Source organism: Meriones unguiculatus, chromosome 7, assembly GCF_030254825.1.
Source record: "Meriones unguiculatus strain TT.TT164.6M chromosome 7, Bangor_MerUng_6.1, whole genome shotgun sequence".
NCBI classification, from domain to species: domain Eukaryota; kingdom Metazoa; phylum Chordata; class Mammalia; order Rodentia; family Muridae; genus Meriones; species Meriones unguiculatus.
In genome coordinates this window covers 32,315,715-32,335,622 of record NC_083355.1, presented here as the reverse complement: position 1 = coordinate 32,335,622, position 19,908 = coordinate 32,315,715, and the positions used below count along the sequence as shown (strand labels likewise).

At 49.1% G+C, this 19,908-nt stretch overlaps 1 protein-coding gene across 9 annotated transcripts in view; it reads right to left on the bottom strand.

Annotated features, from left to right (window-relative positions):
- Msi2 (musashi RNA binding protein 2) overlaps positions 1-19,908 on the bottom strand; it is a 359,282-nt gene that overhangs the window by 43,469 nt on the left and 295,905 nt on the right. For all 9 annotated transcript variants that reach the window (XR_009592847.1, XR_009592848.1, XM_021647888.2 and 6 more), the window contains exon 9: positions 4,895-5,009. Coding sequence is in view for 7 of the 9 variants with exons in the window: in XM_021647888.2 (XP_021503563.1) it covers positions 4,895-5,009 (115 nt within the window). In the remaining 2 variants the exon portion in view is untranslated. The remainder of the gene's footprint in view (positions 1-4,894; positions 5,010-19,908) is intronic.

Genomic DNA, 19,908 nt, shown 5'->3' with positions numbered 1-19,908 from the left:
CACACTGGCCAGTAGACAAAGAACAGTGTCATCGTCAGAAGGACCTATGGATCCATTGTTCCAGAGAGGCAGGGAACAGCTGAACGTGGAGCTACTTCTGGCTACCAAGGAACGGGTCTCCTCACAACAGACTCCAGCAGAGACTATACAGGCAGCTGAAGGAAGGAAAGCTGTGTTCTAGCCATCTCCTGATCTGGAGTGACTGTGAGCAGATCACAGCTCCCCAGGAGCTTCCAATGATGACAGATCTATCTATCTATCTATCTATCTATCTATCTATCTATCTATCTATCTATCTATCTATCTATCTATCTAATCTATTGCCTTCAATCTAGAAGGCACTGATGGTGGTGGGCACTGGATCAGGGTTTTGCAAGCTGGCCAGCAGCATTTCTCTTCTTTCCAGCTTTCTAAGGGAAGCTTTTCTGCAAGGCCCCAACACTGCATTCTCTCTCTACCACGTGCTTAATAAATAGCGTGTGGCCAACCAGGGCAAGAGCATTAAAGGCAGTGGGATTATGAGGCTGAAAGCAGAGAAGGCCAAGAGGAATCAAATACATCAACAGTCACGTGTTTGCTTTCACTAAGTCCACTTTCATTAGGAAAGTCTAGGGTGTTTCTGCAGCTTCCGGCTGGATGACTACAGGCATTCCCACAGAACGTGGACAGGACCCAGGGGCTATGAAAACACCTTCTCCGATGGTACAGTTTGCTTCTGGTTCTGTTTGGCTCAGAAGCAAGAGGTGGGGCCTTGGAGTAATTCCCCTCCTCTTCAGCCCCCTACACTCTTTAAAGGAATTCCCACCACCTTCTATCTCATCCCATTAAAGGCCGTGAAAGCTAAATTCAAAACACAAGGATGTTGGCAGCCGTATCCAGCAAGATCAAGAAAGAATGCCATAGTGCCGTACACTTGTCAGCCTCCCTTTCGTGAGGCATCCCGAAGGATGGAGAAATTCCTGAAGGATATTTAAAAAATTAGTTCCATGGTGCCTCAAGTCATGAGACCAGCACGCTGGCCATCTCAGCTCCTGATCAGAACATTGCCTCCCTGGGAATGGAGGCAAGATTTTTCTGCTGTACCCTAAATGTCTAGAAGATTTATGGCACACAGTAGGCAACTGGTAAACATGTTGGAGGAGTGAATTTTTAAATTTATTTTTATTTTTTTATTTATTACAATTTATTCACTTTGTATCCTAGCTGTAGCCCTCTCCCTCGTTCCCCCCCATCCTACCCTTCCTCCTTTTTCTCCTCCCATGCCCCTCCCCGAGTCCATTGATAGAGAATGTACTCCTCCCCTTCCATCTGACCCTAGCCTATCAGGTCTCATCAGGACTGGCTGTATCGTCTTCCTCTGTGGCCTGGTAAGGCTGCTCCCCCCTCAGGGGGAGGTGATCAAAGAGCCAGCCACTGAGTTCATGTCAGAGACAGCCCCTGCTCCCATTACTAGGGTACCCACCTGGAGACTGAGCTACCATGGGCTACATCTGTGCAGGGGTTCTGGGTTATATCCATGCATGGTCCTTGGTTGGAATATCAGTCTCAGAAAAGACTCCTGGGCCCAGATTTTTTGGTTCTGTTGCTCTCCTTATGGAGCTCCTATCCTCTCCCCGTTTCTTCATAAGATTCCCTTCATTCTACCCAAAGTTTGGTTATGAGTCTCAGCATCTGCTTCAATAACCTGCTGGGTTGAGTCTTTCAGAGGCCCTCTGTGGTAGGCTCTTGTCCTGTTCCCTGCTTTTTCCCTCTTCCGATGTCTATCCCATCTGCCTTTCTGAATGAGGATTGATCATCTTACCCAGGGTCCTCCTTCTTGCTTAGCCTCTTTAGGTGTACAGATTTTAGTATGATTATCCTATAGTATATGTCTAATATCCACTTATAAGTGAGAATATACCATGAGTGTCCTCCTTCTGCTTCTGGGATACCTCACTGGTATTTTAAGTGAATTTTAAGGTTTTAGCAGCTCATACTTTTTACTTTTAAATACTCTTTTTAGAACCCCCCCCTTGCATTGATGAATATTCGACAGGGTCTCATAGCATCTAATTAATTTATTTCAGCAGGGTCTCATGATGTAGCTCAAACTGGTCCTGATCTGCGGCCTTGCCTCAGCCTCCTCAGTGCTGGGATTCCATCTGTATACCACTGAATCTGGCTATCATCAGCGCTCTTTTTATTTTTGGTTAAACAGGGTTTTCACACAGTCCAGGCTGCCTCAAACTTGCCATGTAGCCAAGGATGACCTTGAACTGCCCATTTCCCGCTTCTACCTCTTATGCCTTAGGATTACAGGTGTGTGGCACCATGCTTGGCTCTTCAGCGAACTACCCTCCCCAACACACCCCGTTCATCAGCCAAATTATTAGGATGGTGACAGCATGGATCCTGGGAAGACACACAAACAATGCACTATGGAGGTGGGGACCTTACCTGGAGAGTAGACCACACACACACACACACACACACACACACACACACACACACACAGAAGCAGTCAGGGAGGATGAAGCCTTCCTTCTGGTTCCTCCTGAGGGGCCAGAGGCCCATGGGCCACGTTTCATCACCGGGACTAGGAAGACAATCCAAAGTGCCTATTTATCAAGAGCTAAGTAGCCTGCCACGGAGCCAACACCGTATGGTTTTAACAATCACTTAGAAGTGATAATTCTGGAATAGAGGAGAGGGCACACTTGGCCAAGTGACTGCTGCACAAGCGTGAGGACCTGAGTTCGATTCCTCAGCAGCCACATAAGTGGTACCCCGAGGTGTCGTGTGTGAGCCCAGCGTTCAGAAGCAGAGAGGAAGGTGGCTGGGGCCTGCTGGCCCGCCAGTTTAGCTGAGTTGATGAGTGGATCAGTGAAAAACCTGTGGCTTCCACACACCTAAGTAGTACGTGCACACACACACGCACACACATACATATATATCCTCTTACACGCATTCAGTTCTGAGACTCTAATTGTCTCTATCAAGTGTCCTCACAGCTGATGATGGAGTTACAGCCTGAGAAGCTTACCACGGCTTGGCAGAGTGTGGCACGGCAAATGTATTTACTGTGCCCAGTCTTGCCACTTGCACAGCTTAGAGACAGCACACGGCAGACTTGCCTCTGTTTCCTTTCCTGACGGAGAATGTGGCCATTCTCTCACAAGCTACCACTCAGGAGCAGGCCCTGCCCAGCAACTCCAGGGAATGTGTCACTGACATTGCCAGCCTGGGCGAAGATCCAAACTCAATAGTCAAAGCAGTGTCTACTGAACACACGCCGCGTCTCACCACTGTTAAACAGAAAATTAGTGGGGTCAAGCCAACGTGAGCTGGGGACCATCTTGTCTACCAGACCATGGTCTTTGAGCTCAATACGCAGCCGACTTCTGATCCTCCTGCCTCCACCTCCCGAGTGTTAAATGCTGAGTTCACAGGTGTGCACCACCACGCCCAGTTTTGTGCAGTATTGGGGAATTGAACCCTGGGCCTCACGTGTGCTAAGCAAGCACTCTACCAACTAAGCTACAACTCCAGCCCTACCATATTGTTTTAATTATAGTAGCTTTATGCAGTGTTTTGAGATATAGTCAAACTGGTGTTTTCTTATTTCTCTTAAATTTTTTTTTCCTCCTGTTTCTATTTCCAGGTAAGCGTTAGAACCTCACAGGCAGTTTCTAAGGAGCTATAATAGGATTTTTTTTTCCTTGTAAACTCTGTTAAGCCTGAAAAATTAATCTGAGGCGAATGAATAGATTGGCCATTAAAAAAAATATTCTCAATGACACCGTGTTCTGTCTTTAAAGTTCTTCAATATAGCTCTACCTGCCCAAGTTATTTCTCAGACAAGTAGATGCAATTCTTTGTAAGAGCATGAAAAGCTTAATACATTTAAAACTAAGCCAGGAATGATTTAAACAGCAGCAAATCTGAAAACACATAAAGAGCTTATCAAACAATATAGAAGAGGGACTCTTAGCCATGCCAAATGAAAACCCATTAAAACTAGACAGCTCATGTGCCTGAATGGAATTTTACCATTAACGACCATTTATCCCATTTAATTAGTATTTTCCCGACACACAATAACTTGCACTAAAATACCGTTCTCTCGCCTTGAAATTTCTAATTATTGTTGCGACCCACACCATTACGTATCTCCTCTGCTTTCTCCATCTTTCATGCTATTTAAGCGGCAAGATTTTCAATTATCTACGCAGGGCGGACAGAGATACCTTTAAGGAAGGGGGCATAATATGCAACTCAATTTCTCTAAAAGCCAGGAGAGATCATTTTTAGTCAGAACAAACACACTTTGTCTTTCATCATTTTTTTTTTTTTTGCAAATAAAGAGTAAAACAGGCTATTTAAAACATCCATTTAAATGCAAATTTTGATATCCCAGGAGAAAAATGTTAATCATTTAAATAGACAGGATTAGTGCTCACCCTTGCCACCCTTCAGTTCCTCTCCTAAGTTTTAGAAAGAAATGTAGCCTGAGTCCACACACGTTAAGCCAACAGGAACCCTTCCGTCTTGGGAACTCTCACTGGGCCAACAAGGTTGAGACGGAGACGGGTGGGCGGTCCTGGTTTGTGTTTGAGGAAGGGGACGGGTTGTGTCTCAAGCACACCATGAGCTAGGCATGAAGTAAGATGATACTACATGCTCGAGTGGTTGCCATGACCACTCAAAGAGAAACCTACACCCCCCAACTAGAAGATGAGGGAATGGCAGGTTGTACCAAAACAACAAAAACAAAAACAAAACAAAAACAACCGGAGCTCAATGAGGAAACTGGGGTTCTGTTTGCCCAACTGTTAGGTGACTCAGTTGGGTGCCTGGGCTGCCGCAGTCCTCACCCCCAGTCCACGGTGCTCCCCCAAACCCTGTGCAGACTCACCCAGCATGCCCATGCCAAGCATGAAAGCATCCATGGTGTATGGCAGCCCCCGGGCCCGGCCTCTTGTCCCAGGTGGGAACATGACTTCTTTCGGCTGAGCTTTCTTACATTCTACCTGTTAAACAGAAAAGGAGAACAAATGAGATGCAAATGAATTCCACGTAAATGTCAGACGCAGAACCGGTCGGGTTACGAGCTGTTATTTTTAGCTTTGCTCCTTACTCACTGTAAAAATAGCTGTGCTGAGTAAATGGCCTGCAAAATAAATATTTAAGAAACCACACCACTTGTGCAAATCCTGCTCTGGAAAAACCTACAAGGATGAAATTAGGTTCCGGAAGGGCGGCGAGGACGTAAGCGAAAGATACACACAAGGGGGCCGCAACCCTGTGCAGAAAGCGTGATGGCTAAGGAGGCGGCGATGGCTGATGGATGGGCCTGGGGATAACAGCAGCCACAATTATAACCATCTTTCATGGTTGTTTGGCCTTCTAGACAGATTCCTTGATGGTCCTGCAGGCCAGGGACCCCTCACATCAGGCCATCAGAGACTCTCTCTTACAAAACAGAGATGGTAGTCAGTCCAGGCTCCACCTCCCAGACAAACGCTGAACACCAGGAGCGCAGAAGTAACACGGCACACTCCATCCCCATCGGGCAAAGGCCCCGAAGCCAGAAGTTACAGTTACCAACTCAGCAATGGCGCCATCCCCTTGGAACCCACACCGCCGAACTTCCCAAGGGAGTCCTGAGGCTTAGCATGGTCTCTATTCCTATGGATTATATGGATTACTCGGTCTGCATTTAGTGCTTGTGCCTTTTAGTGGTTGCTAATTTTTCCATTTGTTCTTTTGCCTCCAAAACCTCCCAATCCTATTCAGAGATCACTTACTGAACGCGCTTACCTAGACAAAACAGAAACCTTAGGGCCAGGGAGATGGCTCAGTGGGTAAGGTGGCCTTCCATCAACCCTGATGACCTGAGTTCATTCTCTGGGACTCAAACTGACTCGGAGGAGTCCGTTCTCTGACCTCCACGTATGCCATGGCACATGCACTCCAACGTAAACAGACATGAGGTAAAAAACTGAAACTCGGATGGCTAGAGAGATGGCTCAGCGGCTAAGAGCACTGACTGCTCTTCCAAGAGGACCTGGGTTCAATTCCCAGCACCCATGTGGCAGCTCCAACTGCCTGTAACTGTAAGATCCGACACCCTCACACAGACACACATGCAGGCAAAACGTCAATGCATATAAAATAAAAATAAATTATAAAATTTAGCCCCCCCCCCCCCCCCACATACACACACACAAGAAACTGAAACTCTGAGGCCAGCAGAAGCTGTGGCATGGTTTGACTGGACTGCCTGAGCTTGCTCAGCATCAGTTGCTATTAGTTTACAGGCGAATTTAACAAGCATCGTTGGCTGTAAATCAAGCCCATTGCTGATAAAGATAGGCTGTTGCAGGGCAAAGCAGGGCACTCAGAGCAGCCAACAGTAACAGCATGGGAGCCTGATGGTGACGGAGGAAGAGGAAGAAGAATCGGGTATCTTATTTAAAAGCAGTCTGGGGACATATGGTATGGGAGCAAAAGCTTCGCTCGGCTCAGCGGCTGCCAAGGGTATGGCTGAATCACAGGAGACTGTGGTTGCTTATGGTGTGTCTGAGGCAGCCAGAGTGAGCTAGATTGGGGGGGGGGATACATTGCTTAAAAGGAGGACTTACCCAGATGACCCCTTTTAGAGATACGATCATCCTAGATACTGCAATTAAGATACTCCAATTAAAAATACCATAGTAGGAGCTGGAGAGATGGCTCAGCGGTTAAGAGCACTGTCTGCTCTGCCAGAAGTCCTGAGTTCAATTCCTAACAACCACATGGTAGCTCACAGCCATCTCTACTGGGATCTGATGCCCTCTTCTGGCCTGTAGGTGGACATGCAGACAGAGCACTCATATACATAAAATAAAAACCTTTTAACAAATACCATAGTAATTATAAAGCCAGGGGTGGTGGTCTAATCTAAGTATTTGGGATACTGAAGCAAGTTGCTTCAAAAACGAACAAATAAGTGAAAAATTTAGTGGTTCTAGGAGGAAAACCTGACCTAAAACAGTAGCTTCGACACCATTTAACAGGTATTATTCTTGCTTTTCAAAGAATGGTAACTATAAATATCTTTAAACATGGACAAAAAAAAAAATCACTCAGTGTGTATGACGGATAGGCTTACTCTAAAGATTTTTTTTTTTAAAGAAAAAATGAGCATGGTGAGAGAAATAGATAAAAGACACAGACAGGCAACTCATACGCAGTTAATACTAAAGCAGGAAGTAAAGTAGAACTGGGGAGACGGGTCAGTTTGTGAGGACGTGAGTACAAATGCCCAGAGCCCACGTAAGAGCTGCATCTGTGGCTTGACCATCTGTGATCCCAGCAGTCCTAGCGGGCCATGGAGGATCCCTGGAAGGGTCTGGGCCAGCAACACTGGTGTAAGCATGGAAAGAGAGCAGACTCTGTCTCCCCCAAGGCAGGGGGACAAGGCTGGCCGGCCACGGTGGTCCTCCGATCACCATAAATGCAGTGTGCGCTCACACAGGATGTATTTTTGTCTCCTGGATGGGCATGGAGGACAGCGCTGTTTGAAGTATGGGTACTGAGGGTATGGGAAGGGAGGAAGGTGCATTGCTTTTCCCACAGTTGTGAGCAAACACCCAACAGTAAACAATTTAAGAGAAAGACAGTTTATTCTGGTTCACCATAATTTTTTTGTGGGAAGGAGGGCATGGCTGTAACTGTGAGGTGGCTAGCCATATTGCCTCTGTAGTCAGGAAGCAAAGAACATGAAAAAAAAGAAGGGCTGGACTACACAAACACCAAGGCCTGGGGCTGCAGAGATGGCTCAGTGGTTACAAGTATGGATTAGAAACTAAGGGAGGTGGTGCACGCCTTTAGTCCCAGCACTTGGGAGACAGAGATAGGCAGGTCTCGGTGAGTTATAGGCTTGTCTGATCTACTTGGTGAATTCCAGAACGGCCAGGGCTATATGCTGAGATTCTGTCTCATTAAAAAAAAAAAAAAAAAAAAGTGAGCTGGGCATGGTAGCACACACCTGTGATCCCAGCACTCGGGGTAGGCAGAGGCAGGCTGGTCTCTGCCTACCCCAGCGAGTCTGGGGCAGCCAAGGCTACATGGAGAAACCCTGTCTCAAAAAAAAAAAAAAAAAAAAAAAAAAAATTTAACAAATCGAAAACAGCTCAAGGCTTCGCCTCCAGTGACCAACTTCCTCCAGAGAGGTTCAATCCTCTAAAGGTTCCCCAACAGCACCACCAGCTGGGGACCAAATGTTCAAATACATGAGCTGTAGGGCACATTTCACATTCAAAGCACTTTGATTTTCCTGCAGGGCGACTGGTAACGCATAAAAACCTGCTACCAGCCCATCCATCTTTACAGCTAATAGTCCTGCATGTTGGAATCTGTCCTGGGAGGGCCTCTGAAGGAGACTATTTGCCAGCCATAACAGTAACAAGAATAATCCACCAGCGGGATTGGGGCCAGTGAGATGACGGCTCAGGGGGTAAAGGCTCTTCTTGACATCAGGCCTGATGACCTGAGTGCTGTCCCTGGGACCCAAAAGGTAGAAGAGAACAGAACTTCTGTCCTCTAAGACCTCTCGATGTGTGGCAATGCTCTCTCTCTCTCTCTCTCTCTCTCTCTCTCTCTCTCACACACACACACACAGTGAAATATAATTTTAAAAAAGTAATGGGGTTGGGGCTGGAAAGATGGCTCAGCAGTAGGAACACTCGTTCTTGAAGAGGACCTGGGTCTGATTCCCAGCATTCCTGTGGTGGCTCACAACTGTCCCTCACAACTGTCTGTCACAGAGGAGTCCTGGAACTGACTTCTACAAGCACCAGACATGCATGTGTCACGTAAACATACACAAAGGAAAAAAAAAAAACCATTCATATACATAAAATACATCTTTAAAAAGTAAAAGCCAGAGCAAAACAAAAAATACACAAAGACAGAACAAAACTAACGGGGGGGGGGGCGGGGACGGATGAAGCCAGGTGTGGTCCAGTGCCAACGAGAGCTATGGGTTACTGACAAGCACTGGTCATGAGGTACCATTATGGGGGATCTCCTAGGTCCTAGGCCAACCAGAACACTAGTTACTCTAAACGCAGGAAGACAAACATAAATGGCAGTGATCTTGTGGAAAAAGAAAGAGAACAAATGTGTATATTGTACTAAAAAATATTTAAAAGATCTACCAAAGTTGTCATAGAGTAGCTTAAAAAATTACTGTGTATTTTGTTGCTGTTTATTGTAAGTCTCCCACTCTCGCTACATGTTTTCATAAAAGGATGATACAGCTTGTCATCAATAGGATTATTGGGGGTTCCTCTTGCACATAAGTAGAGAAGATGATTAAGAAGAAATAAACATGACCACATCAGGTCTTTTAGTTTTCTCCTCATAGCTCAAGCATGGTGATTAGCCCTAGCCCCTGCCTTTGCAGCCCCATCCTGAGAGCTGGAGGCTGAGAAGTCTCCTTCAGGAAGCTGCCTCAGCACGGGAAGATGGGCGTGCCCGGAGCAGGCAGACAGATAATTACCTAATGCTGACACCAGGACGGGAATAATGCCGCTAACCAGCTCACTTCCTAACAGGCCTATCGGTGGCAATCTATTGCTTTGTCTTATGAAAACCTGCTGCCTGTTCCTAGGCAACCCGATCAACGGAAATTTCAGGTTTATACAATTTTCATTTAGGGAACAGAAAGGTTAACTAACTGTAATAGGAGTATTTTAAACAAACCCACCTACTTGCTCTCCCTAGCACTGAGCAGGGCTGGCAGCTCGGCTGAATTCTGCTGTCTTTGCTCGTGGCATTTTGGCAGCACCCACCACAGGAGCTCTGTCAACCACCTGCCCTGTCACAGTGAGTGCGCTCCAAGGCCAGAGGCCATGGCATGCGAACTCTCCTGGGCTCAGCCTGTCCTGGGCGTTTGAGTGACAGGAGAGGTACTGGACGCAGCAGGGAGCCTGCTCTGGCCAGCAGTGAGAGCTTCCAGAAAGATTTCTCAGGACATCTCAGGACGAGAGGGCTGCGTAAACAGTCTGTCCCACTCCCTGGCCCTGGAGATTCAGGCTGATTAATTTTGGGATGTGGAAGAACTCACGAGCCAGGATGTGGGGTACCCACTGATAAACAAGGCGAGCCTCTGCTCTGAGAATTTCCATTCTGTTGGTCTTGTTCATCAAGGATGCAGGTAAGGGCATTCTGAACATCAAACTATCTTGAGTCAGTTTTTTCTTCCCCCAAGACAGAGTTTCTTTGTGTAGTCCTGGCTGTCTGAAACTCTCTCTACAGACCAGACTGGCCTCGAACTCACAGAGATCTGCCTGCTTCTGCCTCCTACGTGCTGAGATTAAAGGCATGCGCCACCATCACCTGGCCACCTTGAGTCACTTTTGGGCTTGTTACTTCTCTGTCTCTAGAGCCCACAAGCTGATCCTATACCAGTGGTAAGCCAGAGAGCTTGACCAAGAACCTAGAGGAAAAATCAGAACTAAACAGAAAACCCAACCTACCTCCTTGGTTCTGGTCTTAGACTCTGGTCATCAACACATGAATTATGTTCCAGACATCAACAACCAGCACCAAAATGCCCCCAAACATGGTGGCTTTGTGAAACCACTGATTATCTTCCTTGGGGTTTGAGTTGATGGGGTGTGGTTGGTTCCATCTCTCATGGAGCTGTGGTCAGATGATGGCTGGAGAAGCAGCACCCCCAGCTCAGCCCCAAGCCTTTTCCATCAGCTTTTGGCTACAACCACTTGTTTAAGAGAAGTCTACTCAAAGGGTGTGAAAGGAAGCAAGCCAGTCCGTGTGGCTTTGTACTTGAAAGAGGCCTCAGAGGCCACTTGTGACTGACACCTCATTCTGGGAGTAGGCCTCTGCTTCCAACCCCCCACAGACAGCAAAGCTATAAAAGAACCCACAGTGGGGGCTGAAAATGTGCCTTGAAATTTCATTCTTTAAATATGCTGTTCAACTCAACAAATGGGCCTTGGGGGAAAGGCAAGTCTTTCATGTATTCCTCAGGATCATGGCTTCGAAATGAGGCCCTAGCAGAAGACTCTTTACCCCGGGCACAACTGAGGCAGCAGTATGCCCTTGCAAACGACATGTCAAAGGCCTACTGTGACTTCATAGGGTCAGTACGTGTCCATGAAGCTTGTTTGGCGGGGGACCTCTTCTCACTGTGGCCCAGCGTCATCGCTTCCTCCCGTCTTCCCCAGCCCCTCTTCTGGTGGTAGTGGTGCTGGGTACCAAAGCCAGGGCCTTGTGGATGGCAGGCACACGCTCTTCCACTGAGCTACATCCTAGCCCTATTGTCCCTAGCTTGTTGCTATTCAGAGAGAATTTCAAACTTACAGAGAAGTTGTAAAGACAGCCCAAAGAACAGCTGGTGTCCTTTCGCCAGCACTGCTCACTGTCAGCCTTCTGCCACACACGGCTCAGCATCTGCACACTCTCATCTGTTTCTGGAGGGGTATGGTGGGTTTGTGCTTCCTAGGGAGCATGCCACAGACCAAGGGCTGAACTTGGTGCTTGGGCACTCCAGGCGTGGCCCCGGGGATCCCCAGCAAGGAAAAAGCCAAAAAACTTGTCTGAGGCTAAGCTGCAAACTTGGTGACTTACAAGTTCTAAACATGGGGGCAGTTTTTTTTTTTTTTTTTTTTTTTTTTAATGTAACCGGAACACTTACCAGTTTCAACAGGGACAGGGTACTTTAATCTGGCTTTCATAATCCTTTCATCAAAAGACTCAACGGTGCCCCTTCACGGCAATGCGTCTATCTACAGTTAAAAAGGGTTGTGCTTTGCTGTGCTGTCTAGGTATCCAGGCTGTCCTTGAACTCGTGATTTTCTTGCCTCAGCTTCCCGAGGAGCAGAGAGTACAAGTGTGTGCTACTGTCTCCTGCATGTACTGTGCTTCAGAATGAGCATGTCAAGAGTTCTGCTTTGGGAGAGGCACTGGAGGTTACTAAGGGAAGGGCTTCCTGCTCCTGTACAAACAACCTGAAGTCCGTTCAACCCCTAGGCCTCTGTCGGGGAAGGCCAGGGAGTCTGAGAAGGAAGCCAGTCTCTCAAACGATCTAGTTGGCATGCAGTGCCAGGACCAGATGGAAAGCCAAGAGCTGTACCTGTGGCCTGATGGACCACCCTCAACAAGGCAGGCTTCTGTCTGGCCTGAAGGGGCCAGTGTGCACGAACAGATCATGTTAGGAACTGTTCCCTTCTCACGGAAGCCAGAGGCCTGTTACAAAGGACAAAATTCCCCAGTGGCATAGACACTGACCTTGACTGTCTGGTCGGAAGGGGAGGGGAACAGGGCACTCCGGGAGGCTGGCCTGTAGCTTTTTATGGTGGTGCCTGCCTTTGTATAAAGATTCCTGAGAGACCCAAGAGGCCTGGCTGGGTGGCCCAGGACCAGCTTGGCCTTCTTCGTAATTAGCTGGCCATTCCTCCCTAGTTGGTTTTAGAGGGTTCCAGGTGAATTCTGGTCATCTGATGCTCCTCGCCAAGCGCTTTGCTAGTATCCAGAAAGGAAGAGGAGGGGGACACTGTATAGATCCAGGTTTTCCTAGAATCTGTCAGCCACGCAAATGTTTCCACAGGGCAGGGCTAGATGGGCCCCCTCCACACACCCCTTTATTCTTCCCCACACAACCACTGCCATTAAATGCAAACACCTTCCTTCTTCCTAGCCACTGCTCTCTGCCCTCTCTAGCCGTCAGTGGCCTTTCTGAGGACCCTATGGACAGCAAGAGCCTTAGCGGGGCTCTCGTAGGTTCAAACTCAAAACCCAGAGATGATCTGGTGGCCAAACACCACAGAAACCATCTGCACATGGAATCTCATCTGGTCTGACTCCAAAGAGGCTCTTGCAGACATGGCACCCTCAGGACAGCTATAGTAAGGGGAGCAACGGACATGGCAGCAGAAGAGGTAAAGGCAACCAGCTGGCAGGCACGTGCTGGACATTAAGTGAGCTGGACCCACGGGTAGAAATCTTCGGAATCGGGTTCGATTTGCTGGGCAGTCACAGCACTGTGTGTGCGTGCACGTGTGTGCATGATGCTTAGGACAGTTCCACGGATCCCGTAATACACATATAAGATGGCTAAGATGGTTAAGATGGCTAGCTATTCAGTGGAGTGTGTGACACATGGAACCCTCAAACCACGCCCCCTATTCTCAGTCACTTTACTGCACATGGGCTTCACTGACTTGGTGAAACAGCTTAACTGGCCTCCTCTCTGATAAAAGAAACTGAGGCCCGGAGAAACAAAACAAAACAAAACCAAAAACAAAACAAACAAACAAACAAACAAAAACCCCTACCATTTCAGGGCACAGCCGGGATCTGGTCCCAGGGCTTCCAACTTCAAACCTCAGCTCCCTCCTCTGGGTCTTGCCCTCTCAGGCCTCCTTAGCCCTCTGGGGCCCAATCTGATGCTATTTCTTCCACAAAATTGTTCCCAATTCTAGCTTCCAGAATTAATTTCCTCACCACTTACAGAATTAATTTCATCCACTGTTTCCTCTGCCTAGTGTTTCTTTCTTTCTTTTTTTTTTTTTTTTTTTATTAAAACCGGTGACGGCAAAGTGAAGTAGGTCATAAACCAGTAATATAAAGCACCGAGCAAGGCAGAGCGGCGTGAGGATCTGAGAGAGAACACCGGGGGATGTGACTCCTCTTTTGGGGGTACTCAGAGTCTGGGCAGAAGGTCGAGTCTCCAGTGCTGCTTGAGACACGCCCACTAACAACTGCATCCCAGGGCAGGCTGGGCCTCAGGTGTCAGCTCTGATTCAGCTCTATCTTTGGGCTCTGGGGGATGAGCGCAGTTAGATTCTCTGCACTCACCCACGAGGCAGAGCTGACAACAGCATGTGCCCCACCGGGACCAAGCCTACAAAGCCCTTGCCCTGCAGAGGACTGTAAACCTCGCCCTGCTGTGCAAAGAGCGTATGGGGTGGGGGAACCCTCGAAGACAGTAAAGCCAGTTCATTCCCCTGGGCTTATTTTGATTCCAAAGTGCAGGAATGGAAAGCAGCTGCCCCGCCCACCTGCAGGGCCCAGCCCTATTCCTGACGGACCCTTCTTCCCCAACCCCCACCCTCCAGCCAGGTAGCCAGGTAGTCCCAGCTCCCTGCATTCATCATCAAGGTGTGCTAGGGGAGCTGGCAGGCTGTACTATTTGAGGAAATAGCTGACGGCAGTAAGCACCAGCTGTTCTCCGCCCCCCCCCCCTTTCCGGGCACCTGCAAGGGCATTTCAAAGTGAAGGGGAAGCTTGGCCCCCCGCAGGTATCCAAATCTGGGTGTAGGACAGAGCGGGTGTCTGCCCCGGCCCAGAGCCGGCCTCTCTTCTTCTTCCTTTTCCTCTTTTAAATTCTTATCACTTACTACAATTTATTCAATTTGTATCCCAGCTGTGGGCCCCTCCCTTGCCTCTTCCTAATCCCATCTGCCCTCCCTTTTCTCCCCCTAGGTCCCTGCCCTAGTCCACTGATAGGGGAGGTCTTCCTCCCCTTCTCTCTGACCTTAGCCTATCAGGTCTCATCAGGACTGGTTGCATTGTCTTCCTCTGTGGACTGGCAAGGCTGTACCCACCAGTGGGAAGTAATCAGAGAGCCTGCCTCTGAGTTCATGCCAGAGAGAGTCCCTGCTCCCCTTACTAAGGACCCCACTTGGAGACTGAGTCTATGGGTTACATCTGAGCCAGGGTTTTAGGTACTCTTCATGCATTGTCCTTGGTTGGGGTAGCATTTTCTTCAGGAACCCCAGGGCTCAGTCTTTATGGCTCTGTTGGTCTCTTTTTGGAGCTCCTGTTCCTTCCAGGTCTGTCTATCTCCCCGTTCTTTCATAAGATTTCCTGCACTGTGGCTCATCGGTTAAAGACTAGGCTCACAACCAAAAGCGTAAGAGCTGACCTCTCTTAACCATGCAGCAGAGACGACAGGAAAGGAGCAGCTTCAGCAGCAGCCTGAAGCTCCTTGGATATGGGGTGGAGCAGCTGCCGGAAGAGGCCAAAGAAAGGACCCAGAGACAAATGTCTCAAGGCCGAGAGAAGACACAAGAGGGCTTCTTCCAGCGGCTTCTGTCTGGTCCCCTCGCCAGAGCTGCTGGGGGCCATGCCAGCTGAGCAGGTGTGGAAAAAAACTAGAGGTTCAGCACCTCATCCTCATTCCCTCTCCTTCCACTGACCTGACTAGAGGACCAATGAAGGGCAAGCGGGAAGGCTGGGAGGCTCTGACAGGGAAGCTACCTCCCTGCAGGCTAAATTACTTCTGCCTGAAGAGCAGCGCATACTTCCCGAGGACCACCCCCACTCCTCCCCTCCACTTCCCCCAGGCTTCCCCAACACACACATTGTTCGGCTCTCATCAGCGGAGCCAGCACACAAACGGGCGTGTGCACACATGCGTGTGTGACGCGTAGGGCTCGGGATCTCTCCCTCTCCCACGTAAACATGGGATTCATTTGTTAAATGCCTCTCTGCCATTTCCTTTTTTGCCTTCATCCTGCTTGTTTAATATTGCATTTGACATTCTCGTTTTATAAATGGCAACAGAAGCAGAATGGATGGGCTAAAATTAGCCTAGGAGTGAGAATGATGCTACAAATAGGATCGTGAGCACAGAGGCCCAGTTAATTCCACCCACCCACCCACCCTCACAGTTTTGGGCTGGTTCCCGACCGAGCTTTCAGTCTTTGGAGATGAGGATGGTGCCTGAAGGAAGAGATAAGAGCCGCGTCACCAGGCATTCTGCCAGAAGCAAAGCACAGATGCTGACCCCAGCCTCAGGGAGGTTCCAGGGCCAACTTGGCCCAGCACCGTGGTCCTGATTTGGAGAGGCCAACTCAGCTCTCTCGCTGCCCTGCCGTGCCTTCTTCCTCAGCGTTCTGCGCTAAGGCTTGGTCCCCCAAGCATGCTCTGAGCTGAAGAGAATAGGCTGTGGATCACAGGAAGCTTTGGTCCTGGAAGTGAGCTCTCTGGAACCTGGTCAAAGAACCATCCAGCCAAAGGGTCTGATTCAGCTTTCCTGGAGCCTAGAGAACCCTGTATCATGGGGCTGGAGAGATGGTTTAATGCTCTCTGTCAGAGGATCTGAGATTTGTTCACACCACGAGGCTCCCCATTGTCGGCAACTCCAGCTTCAGGGATCCAAACGCCCTCTTCTGGCTTCTGTGGGCAATTGCACTTATGCACACACACACACACACAATATAATCTTAAAAAAAAAAAAAAAGTAGCAGCAGCAGCATATCACAGGACCCTGCTGCTTGTTCTAGAGACTGGATACCTCTCCTCTCTGGGTGCCACCTCCAGTCAGGCACCAGAAGAACCTACGCCCATGGGGACTCAGGAACCAGTCCTGCCTGATCCTGCAGCTGTCTCCCCAGAGGGTCTCATATTGGCTCAAGCAACGTGACTCTGAGAATGATGATAATGATGACATTAGAAAGGCCAATCCCTACGACAGTGAAGGGTACAGCTTGGCTCTGTTCCAAACCCTGCATAACCCTTTGTCTCAGTGCTCTCCATGTTGTTTACTTGTTGTTAACCCCATGTCCTTTTCTTAAGAAAGAGGACAAGCCAGATGTTAACTTTTTCAAGGTCATGAAGCTGGTAGATAGCAGAGTACCAGACTGTGGAATGCTCAGCAAACGGGGGTCTGTGGTGCCATCTGGCAGGGAGGCATGAGGGGTGGACAGCACTGCCCTCTGACCTTTGCTTCATTCTCCCCCTGCTCATGGTTGTTGCTCTCCTATGAATGCAGGCTCTCCTACCCTCAAGCCCCAGTGTCTGTTGAGGACACCTTCTCTTCTCCGCTTCACAAAGCACGATTCTATTGTAAGCCTGGTTGAACATTCAGCTAAAACCCTTTCCTCGGGGCCCTGGAGGCAAGCATCACCCATGCTGGCCTTGTTCTGAGCAAGTTTAGGCCTCAGTTGCAGATGATGATGGTCAGTAGGCCAAATCCAGCTGGCTGCATCCTGTTTTTGTAAATTAGGTTTTATTTGAACACAGCCACGCCTGCTCATTTGCATACTGTCTGGGGCTGTGTTTGGCTACAATGGTGGTGTTGAATAGCTGTGACAGAGACCATATGGTCCTTCAAGCCTCAAATATTTACTATCTGGCCCTTTACAGAAAGCTTGGCCCCTGGCTTAGGCCAAAGGGAGGTCACTTGCTGTCACCTGCTGTCACAGTGTTTTCAGGAGAGCTGGATTCCTGCCAGCCTTTCAGATTATAAATGTGACCACAAGAGTAGGCAAGGTCTCTGGGACCAGGAACAGAACCAGGGTTTCACCTGAGCTGGAGGGACAAAGCAGGTGCAGGTTGAGAGCAGAGTGGAGGAATCACACAATAACCAGTAGTGGGTCTGGGCTTCTGTCTTAGATTCCGAAGCTCTCGGTGTCTCTCCATGACCCAGCAGGGGCTGACTTGGTGACAGGAGGGCCTAACCCTTTCCTCCAATAGGTGTGCCTCATAGCGTGGTCAGAGCAGAAAGGAAAGGAGCTTCTGAAAGGTCAGAGCTTCTTCGGGAAGGAGACCTGGGTTCTGGGAGTTTCCAGGGTTAAGCGATCGTTTCCTGACGAGACAGAGACTGGCAGGTGATGCCGAGGGCACTAGCCTGGCAAGAGGATGTGTACCAAGCCTTGTCAGGTGTCCTGTCCCAGCTCCACATTCCCACATGCTTCCCCTCTGTCACCGGGTGGTACCATAGCACCGGCGGTAGCCATCATTGGTGGACATCCTCCACTGGGGCTTCCTTTATCTTTAATGTGGACACAAACCACTGCCTGAGTCCTGTGCTGGGCCAGGAGGTCCAGGGATTCTGTATTCCTCACCTCCTCCCGGAGGGGGCCCACTCTGGGACTACCTGCTGGCCACGGAGGGTGGCTATTGCTAGGCTTCTTTTCATTCCAAGACAGGGGCTATGAGCCATGTGTTGCTTAGCAGGTTTCTGTAAGGGCAAATGCCTTAGAAGAGTAATAAGAGCTCTAAACTCTAATCATTAGACATAGAAACTAAGGTCTTTCTTTCCCTCCTCCTCTTCCCTCACTGTGGTACTGGTTTGGTGGCTTAAAGTACCTGGTGCCAAGTCTGGCATTCTAAGTTCGATCCCTGGGACCCACTTGAAAGCAAGAACTGACTCCTTCCAGTTGCCCTCTGACCTCCACACATGCATCATGGCACCCTTGCACCTACACATGCACAGATAGGTAAGTGATTTTTTTTTTTCAAACTCCAAAAGGTTAAAACAGAACAACAAAAACAACAAATGCAACAAAAAGAAAGGAAGGAAGGAAGGAAGGAAGGAAGGAAGGAAAGAAGGAAGAAAGAAAGAAAACAAATTTCAGCTCTCCCCTTGTGCCTGCCCATTACACCAGTCCCTCCTCCCCACTGAGCTCCTGTGGTCCCCTTGGAAAACTGGCAGTCCTCAGTTAGCATGCTGCATGAAAGGCAGGTGGGCAGTGGCCTGTCTGTGCCCGTACAGTACCAGCACGGTACCTTGGAAACGCTAATTCTCCGTGAATGAAGTATAGGAGAAGGCTCTACCCTGGTACCTTCCATACTACATCCTCCACTCTTACCCAATCAGGTACCAACGTCTGTCTCGCTTTGGGATGAGGGCTGTGCCAGAAGCTGGCTATGTGTCGATTCTCACCTCCCTCCCTCTGGCTGCCTGGCACATCAGGAGGCTGCTTGCTGGCTGGGCTCTGGTGACTGACTAATCAAGCAAGTAGCCCTGCTGCTAGGGGGCTGCTTCAATCAGGGGCATGGCGCCATGGGAGGCGTTATTAGCTGCGCCCGCCCTGGAGCTTGCAGAGTGTCCAGAGAGGAGGATCACGAGGGCTGCTCCACGAAAGCGTTTGTGTGTTTACTGACAGGCACATCTGCATTCGTTCTGCCTGGGGCTGAGTCTTGGCTTCTGTGCGCTGTGCCTTGAGCTTGAGCGGTGCCAGCTCTCTACCATGCCCCAAGGATCAAGTGAAGGGGCCTGGACTGATGGCTGACCAGGATCCTCTAAGCCCAAACTTGGTCCTCTTCTCTAATTGGGAATCTGGCCTTCAATTACGAGATCAAGAAACCACATGGGCTGAGGGGGAAAGGATGCTCAGTGGCCATGGGAAGCTGTAAAAGCCAACAAGACCATCATCACAGTCCTTTTTGGTCTAGAGAGGAAGGTCAGCATCATGGGCTCAACCATGGGCACAAGTGTACAGCTTTCTGGTCCTGAATTCTGGGACTGCCGCTTGCTGACCGTGTGGCCTTGAACTCGGGTTGCTTCATCTCTGCCTTGCCTATCTGTAAAATGGAGGGGGGAGTGGTTTGATTTTGTTTACACTAGAAAGGGTGTGGCTGTCAAATTAGGCAAGATGCACCAAAAGCAAGTGGCTAGCAACTAAAATGTATATATTCTATAATGTTAGCTGCTGCATCCTGTAACAGAAAGTGTAAAGTTCCTGCCCAAACTTCTATCCCACCCCACCTTGGGGCAAACACTGTATGAAGCCCTTTGTACACCCAGCCTTCAACAACCCAGGGAAGTGGCAGTATCAGCTCTGTTTGCTGGGGTTCAGGGACCTACCTCTGTCCCCCGCTCCCCAGAACCTCTGATTCCTCCCCTGGGACCTCAAAGACTGGGATCTGAACTACTCTGTCCCCACAGGTTCCTCCTTCTCTGTTCACTTTCCATTTCGCTTATCGCCTACAGAACAAGCACAGGCCCAGATTAAAGGAAAATAGGAATTTTAAACCAGAGGCAGCCCAAGGTCATGGAGTCAGTTCCACCCACACGGAAAACGATGCTGATACATGGGAGAAGCCCGAGGAAGAGGAATGGCTGCCAGCATCTCTGGCTCCTGGACAGCCACAAGTTCTCCTTCATTCAACATGTCCTTATCCCAC